The following is a 7912-nucleotide window of genomic DNA, read 5'->3' as shown; positions in this document are numbered from 1 at the left end:
TTGAATCATATATGCAGATTGTCTTTGTATAAAAAATAAAAATAAGATATATACAGTCTCATTCTTAAGCAAGAATTCTTTAGGTGTCAGAAAAGTGATCTATTGAACATTAAAATAATTAAACGGGCAACAAATCAAAAGATAGTGCAGTTTAAGGGATGGTATTATCCCCTTCTGCCATCACAGGGGGAGCCAAATTTCAATGACCTATTTTTTTCACATGCTTACATAGAATGGTTTACCAAAACTAAGTAACTGGGTTGATCTTTTTCACATTTTCTAGGTTGATAATAACACTGGGGACCCAATTATAGCACTTAAACATGGAAAACAACTGATTTTCATGATATGTCCCCTTGAAATGATGAAAGATGCTTTCCTAATGTAGGCTAAAACACATAAGAGTTTATTTTTTTATCTAAAATGTCATTTTAGAAATTCACACACTGTTACAATATTCTGATCTACTTTATTTTGTCACATTTTAATCCAGTCTGTATTTATCTGATGGCTGATATAAACACTATAATCAAATATTGAGATACTGTAATAACATTTCTTGATGTGTCGTGCTTGGTTCATCACCTGTGTGTTTTAAAAGGGTTTATATCATATAAATTGTATAAAATATACCCAAAGCATATACTGCATTTAAACACTTAACCACACATAGGCATCTCATTGCCTCTGGTAAACTTTTATCATCTTATACTTTAAAACCAGCAGATATTAAAACCCAGGGTTTCCCGCAGCACTTTTCAGTTCGGGTGGCCCACCTAAGCTGGGATACCCTACCACCTTAACTAGGTCGTCCAAAAAAAAATTCCACCAAACGTCACATGGCCGAAATGAGAGAAAGACATGGTCCGTCCCTGTCTGGAGGATAACTAGCCTGTTGATAAAACATTTAATTCATTACTAATCTAGTATGTGTTCATTTTCTGTCATAGTTTCTTCAAAATTGAGTTTTATTTGAGTGTTTTAAAAAAAATATTTTCATCATGACGCGTTTGATTACCACGCCCCCGGCCCGCCCACCTGCACAACCCTACCACCTTAACTAACACATTTTCTGCGGGAAACCCTGAAACCTGTATGTTTTTGGCCTGAAACATTTGCAGCAGATATTCATAAGCTGAAATGTCATTATAATTTATTATTAAAGACCTCTGTGATCACAAAAAACTTATTTATTTCCTGAAAAAAGCTGCCTAACTTTGGCTACAAATGATTATTTTTCACAGAAAACAGATGTGGTTCAACAATCGTCAGAAAAGTGTTGCTTAACCCTAAATGAACGGCATTACAGCACACACTAATTGTTTGTTTTGGGAATGTTGGGATCTGTAACATTATTACAGTCCACCGGAATGTTAACGGAGAAAGTGAGCCATCTTACTCCTTACAACTTGTCATTTCAAAGCTACAGAACACCAGAAACACACCTGAACACCCTAACCATGGTTAAATCCTCTATTATCAACCCACATACCTAGTACATCTCAAAGCCTTCCTTAAAACATAAAGCCTCCACTTTTTTTCCTCCATTGGTTCCTTGAATTTTGGTGGAGGTGTCAGTCTGTCACTTCACTGTAGTAATATTTCTGAGCGGTGTCACTGAGGGTCCAGCCTCCCGCACGAAACTCCAGGATCTCCAGCAGGAGCAGTCGACCCATTGAGCTCAGATCGTCCTGCAGGAGAAACCCGTCCCTTAGAAGATAAAACAACTCATCCATGCGCTGCATATCCATTTTCTCCAGCTGATCTCCAATACGATGTAACTGTAATACCAGACAGTCCATCTGAAATAAAGAGAGAACATACAAAACTATTTTAAACATCTCCGTTATAACAAAATAAAGCTTTTAAAACTTTTTGTCTGCCGCACCCCCATGACTTAAAGGGGACATATGATGAAAATCTGGGTCCCCAGTGTTATCAATCTAGAAATTGTGAAAAAGATCAACCTAGTAACCTAGTTTTGGTAAACCATTCTCTGCAAGCATGTGAAAAATTGCTCTTTGAAATTTGGCTCCCCTGCGATGTCAGAAGGGGGTAATACCACCCCTTAATATATGCACTATCCAACCACAGCACTGCAATTTAGTGCAGAGATCAGCTCTTTTGCATTTTAAAGGACACAACCAAAACGGCACATTTTTGCTCACACCTACAAAGTAAGAATTTTAACGTTATAATAAATTATCTGTATGGTATTTTGAGCTAAAACTTCACATACATAGTCTGGGGACACCAAATATTTATTTGACATCTTAAAAAAAGTCTTGTAAAATGTCCCCTTTAAATTATTTATTTGAAGTAACCCCTGAGATTTTAAGTTAATATTTCAATAACTTTATAGCACATTTGCATGTTTAACTTTAAAATGCATAAACAATCAATGTTTTTTAAGTATGTTTACTAATAGTATGTTACTTTGTTATTATTATGAAGTTATTTGGTAATTTTCTTTGATTGGTACATAAACATATCTCAGTTCTCTGATATATTGTAGTGTTGAATAATGGTCACGTGACATTAAAATTAAACAAATAAAATCGAAGTGTTTGCTTTAGAGTTTTTATTTTAAAATGAATAATTTAAATTGTATAACTTAATTGTAATTAATTATTTTCTATCAACTCACTAACCCCCTGCTATTCCCTCACGAACCACCAGGGGTTACCAAACCCCAGTTTGGGAAACTCTGACATAATGTATGGTGACAATCTAGTGAAGATTCGTGTTAATGAGATTCTATGTTCAATATTTGCTTAAAAAACTATTTATTGAGAATCAATACTGAATCGATAACATAAAAAAACGATTAATGGAAAAAAATTTGCTTAAAGGATTAGTTCATTTTCTTAAAAAAAAAAACATCCAGATAATTTATTCACCACAATGTCATCCTTTGTTCCGTAGAGAAGAAATCTTTTTTTTTTTTTTTTTTTTTTTTGAAGAAAAACATTCCAGGATTTTTCTCATTTTAATGGACTTTAATAGACCCCAATACTTATAAAATTGCAGCTTCAAAGGACTCTAAACGATCAGAAACGAGGCATAAGGGTCTTATCTGGTGAAACGATTGTCATTTTTGACAAGAAAAATTAAAATATGCACTTTTAAACCACAACTTCTCTTCTTCCTCCGGCCGTGTGATGCGCCACGTAATTGCGTAATGACGTCGAAAAAGGTCACACGTTACATATGTTGGAAACGCACATTTGTGGACCATTTTAAACAATAAATAAACACAAAGACATTAATTATCATCATTCCACATACAACAACATCGGAACGGTCCTCTTTCTCCACACTTGTAAACACTGGGGCGTAGTTTCGCATACATCATCCGTGACCTTTTGACGTGATGACATATTACTTGAGGTCGCGCTGGCTGGTCACACAGCCGGAGGAGAACGAGAAGTTGTGGAATAAAAGTGCATATTTTTTATTTATTTTTTGCCAAAAATGACAATCGTTTCACTAGATAAGACTCTTATGCCTTGTTTGAGATCATTTAGAGTCATTTGAAACGGCAATTTTAAACTGCATTAAATCTGTTACGTTTTGGGGTCCATTAAAGTCCATTAAAATGAGAAAAATCCTGGAATGTTTTCCTCAAAAAACATAATTTCTTCTCGACTGAACAAAGAAAGACATCAACATTTTGGATGACATGATGGTGAGTAAATTATCTGGATTTTTTTAAAGAAATTTGACTAATCCTTTAGCATAAAGCATGCAACTTCACCTCCTCCTCGTTCTTCAGAGCATCAGGCTGTGCCAATCTGAACAAACAGTCATACACAGGCTGAACCAGCGGCGCCATGGGTGTGTTATTCACCTACAGCCAACAAAACAAGAAGTTAAACATAGGCCAACAACTTTAAGATAATAAATACATGCATTCATTTAAGTATAGTAAACTAAAATCATTAAACCTTTCAATTTCCATAGTGCATTAATTGTAATCTACTGTAGGTGATGTGTAAACATGTATGGCGACCATTCATGAGACTGGGATTCACCTTGAGGTAGTCAAAGATGTTGCAGATGAAGGACACAAGACAAACCCACTCCTGAGTGGATCGCCTCCTTATCTCCTCTCGGGCATTAAACTCCTGCTGAAGTCGGTTTAACAGCTGACGGCGAAACACACACTTGTTGCTCTGTTTGGCTTCGGTCTGCAATGAGATCAAGTTCAAGGTTTTTTAATATCCCATTACAATCATTTGTACAATATACTTTAGCTTTATTGCGGGGCTTCTCATACCCGTATCCATATAACAGGAATGACTGTCTAGTGTTCCTGTAGCTCAACTGGGAAAGCATTAAGGCTGAAGTATAGTTCATTTTTTGTGTGTACACATGGGTCCACCATATTTTTGAAACCTTGAATACAATGTGCACATAGGTTGCACATGCGCCTATGAGAATGTGGTATGCATGTAGCCCAGGAGATGCATTGTATTGTGTCACAATGGGCATACGTCGAATGTCTGTGTGCACGTACGAGTAAATAAACTATACATGGATATCAGCTGACGTCACTCACTTGTCTTCCGCCATTTTAAGGACTTGAAGTGGTCGCAAAAGAACTAGAAGCTATGCCTTCAATATGCTGTGAGCATCAAAATCGCTATTTTAACAACACTAAGAAGGCTCAACACAACATGATATTTTGCTCGAAGTATCGCCTATGTCTCTACACGTGAACTCGAGCATTGAGAACATTGTTTGTGAACAGAGAGTTAACTAAAAAGAAGGTTTTGAACAACTCACTTTGAATGATTTGGCGTCCGCTCGCCGCCTTCTTCCCAGTCAAGATGTATCGATCTCCAATTGCGACGTAAGGTGGGAGGATTGTAAAGATTGATATCTCCTAAAGCATAGTTCCATAAAAATGCACGGATAAGTCGTTGTTTTGTCGCAAGTGAAAAACAATATTGACCTTCAGGTTGAAAAAGGAGCCTCATATGATATTCATTCATTCCCCTTCGGAAATCGATTATTTACGTCTGGCAGAGATGACAAGCGGACACCATAACAGCCAAAGTCAGTTGTACAAAACCTTTATTTTTAGTAAACTCTGTGTACACAAACAATGTTCTCAATGCTCGCGTTCATGTGTAGAGATCCAGGTGATACTTCGAGCAAAGTTTCATGTTGTGTCGCGCCTTCTTATGTTGTAATATAGTGGTAGTTCGGTAGCAGCGGACAGCGGCTGGAAGAACGCATCAGGGATCGAGAAGGCATCACACCCTAACCAAGATATATTTTTTTAAAGTAGCGTTTATTTTTATGACAGTCGAGATGCGACATGTTGTCTTTCGTAGCCCTTTACTGTATCCGTAAGAATCATAGACAGTAAAAGATAAGAAATCCGTAAATCGTAGCAAGGTAGCCAATGCTTGTCAATAGCCTACTGGTACTCGGTAGGTCCTAAAGATGGCGGCATGATGTAAAAGGTCACGTGACTGAAATCCATCTATACTTTGCAAGGCTGTGCATTTGACTGTGTGTGCATGTTCGAGTACACGTAAAAAACAGACTATACATCGGTATAACAAAAGCATAACATAAGCAAAACCTAACAAAAGCCATGGGTTCAACTGCCAGGGAACAAACATACTAAGACCCTGGGTATTGCCTGCTTTTACACATACGCAAGCATACATGCACAGCCTTAAAAAAAGCACAGTTCATTAGACTCATACACATCCAAAATCTAATGAAAATTTGATCTGGAAAACATTTTGAACTTTTGCGCGGCTTCTAGACAACAAGTTCTTTTTTAATTTTCGTGTAAGTATATCTTTTTTTAACCTGTAGTATCTGAACTTTTAAAGAAAACTCACTACTTCAGTTTTATGAATGTTTCAGTTTAATGTACGTTTTTATTTGTCATGTATTCTATGTATTTGTCTTGTTATTTGTGAAGCACATACCACAATAACGCAAGGGATACACACACAAATTGTATTTACAGCTCTAGTTTTGATTAAAACGTATCTCAATACACTCACCTAAAGGATTATTACGAACACCTGTTCAATTTCTCATGAATGCAATGGTGTAATGGTGTGGGGATGTTTTCATGGCACACATTAGGCCCCTTAGTGCCAATTAGGCATCGTTTAAATGCCACGGCCTACATGAGCATTGTTTCTGACCATGTCCATCCCTCTATGACCACCATGTACCCATCCTCTGATCCAGCAGGAAAATGCACCATGTCACAAAGCTCGAATCATTTAAAATTGATTTCTTGAACATGACAATGAGTTCACTGTACTAAAATGTCCCCCACAATCACCAGATCTCAACCCAATGGAGCATCTTTGGGATGTGGTGGAATGGGAGCTTCGTGTCCTGGATGTGCATCCCACACATCTCCATAAACTGCAAGATGCTATCATCAATATGGGCCAACATTTCTAAAGAATGCTTTCAGCACCTTGTTGAATCAATGCCACGTAGAATTAAAAGGCAGTTCTGAAGGCGAAAGGGGGTCAAACACAGTATTAGTATGGTGTTCCTAATAATCCTTTAGGTGTGTGTATGTAATGTACTGCAATGTGATATATCATACCATGAAGTCCTTGCCAATACACAGCCGCCCTACTTACAAACCTAATATTGTGACAAATGCTACAGAAATTATACGAATACATTTCATTATACAAATACAATTGCTTTTATCTCTTCTCTAGTTTAATCATGATGATGTAAACGTGTGTCTGTACTGTGTTTACCTGGACTATAGTGTAACAGATTCGTCCAGCCTCTTTGCTAAAGGCCTGGTCCTTCAGAGACTGCTCGACTATAACACTGGATACTTTATCCAGATCAACTGACCCTGGATCTGTACAAGATAAAGACATTATTAGCATTCTGACAGTGAAACGGGTCAATGCAAAACAGTCAACTGACCATTCAGAGCAGTTTTGAGGAGCGCCTGTGTCTCCATATCAAAGGATTGGATCTTGTATTCATCTCTGGATGATGAGTTCTCCATTCTGATTCAGATGACAGATGATGATAAATCTCTTCAGCACCTCACTTCATTTACTCTGCAGATGCCATCAAAACTTTCAGATGATGTATATGACACCTGAAACAATAATGATAAAGTAAAAATATCAAAAAGAACCGTTATTGACAAACATGTCTGTCAGAAATGTGCCAGTGTATACGAGTCATGTTATAAAAATACACATTTGTAAAAGATCTCAATACTACTATAAATCAAATCATTAAAACAAGAATATTAGACTACAACCAAAACATTTGCCCCGTGGAAAGATGTTTTAAATAAAAGTAAATCAGTAACTTATATAAACAGTAATGAAGTTTTTAACTGGTTACTTAAGTGAAACACATCATATTAGAAATAATTAAACAATACTTATACTAGTTATTCAGCCAAGAGCACGCAATTAATTTATAAACAACTAAATATGATCAACAGCTTAATGAGATCGATAAAACTTCATTTTCAGACCACAACCCACCAGACAACTTTATCTTACGATCATAAACGCTTTGTGATGTCAAATAAACTAAGATAAACAAACTGGAGTGTACAGAAAGACGTCTATTATTCATTTAGAGAAAGACAATACACCAAACAGTAACGTTAATGTGTTAGATTCAAACTGCAGTAAACAACGTTAACGCACAAAACGTCTTATATTATTACAGATATCGACATTTTTGTCGTTGAATGTTGCTTGTTAAAAGGTAAAAACGTATTTTAAAACTAGAAAAACTACAAACGTACGGTTTTTCATTCACTTTTCTCACCGCTCGGTTGTTTTCCACAGTTCCGTGTGTGATTGTACAACTTATGAATATTAATTACGTATAGTGACGTTCGATCCGTAAGCGTAACTGATTGGCTGTA

At 36.5% G+C, this 7912-nt stretch overlaps 1 protein-coding gene across 2 annotated transcripts; it reads right to left on the bottom strand.

Annotated features, from left to right (window-relative positions):
• Window positions 1-449: 449 nt before the first annotated feature.
• mif4gdb (MIF4G domain containing b) lies at window positions 450-7877 on the bottom strand. Of its 2 annotated transcripts, none has more exons than XM_065253200.1 (6): window positions 7790-7877; window positions 6940-7120; window positions 6762-6871; window positions 4035-4190; window positions 3758-3850; window positions 450-1802 (listed from the first exon to the last, which is right to left on the bottom strand). In XM_065253200.1, exons 2-6 carry the CDS (start codon window positions 7022-7024, stop codon window positions 1575-1577), a joined length of 672 nt encoding a protein of 223 aa, XP_065109272.1. In that variant the 5' UTR covers window positions 7025-7120; window positions 7790-7877; the 3' UTR covers window positions 450-1574. The 2 variants fall into 2 exon arrangements, with proteins under 2 accessions (XP_065109272.1, XP_065109273.1); XM_065253201.1 differs by having other exon boundaries at window positions 7813-7868.
• Between the last annotated feature and the right edge of the window lie 35 nt (window positions 7878-7912).

Source organism: Paramisgurnus dabryanus, chromosome 3 (assembly GCF_030506205.2).
Source record: "Paramisgurnus dabryanus chromosome 3, PD_genome_1.1, whole genome shotgun sequence".
NCBI classification, from domain to species: domain Eukaryota; kingdom Metazoa; phylum Chordata; class Actinopteri; order Cypriniformes; family Cobitidae; genus Paramisgurnus; species Paramisgurnus dabryanus.
The sequence above is the reverse complement of the archived record's forward strand: the minus strand, read 5'-3'. Positions and strand labels throughout refer to the sequence as shown.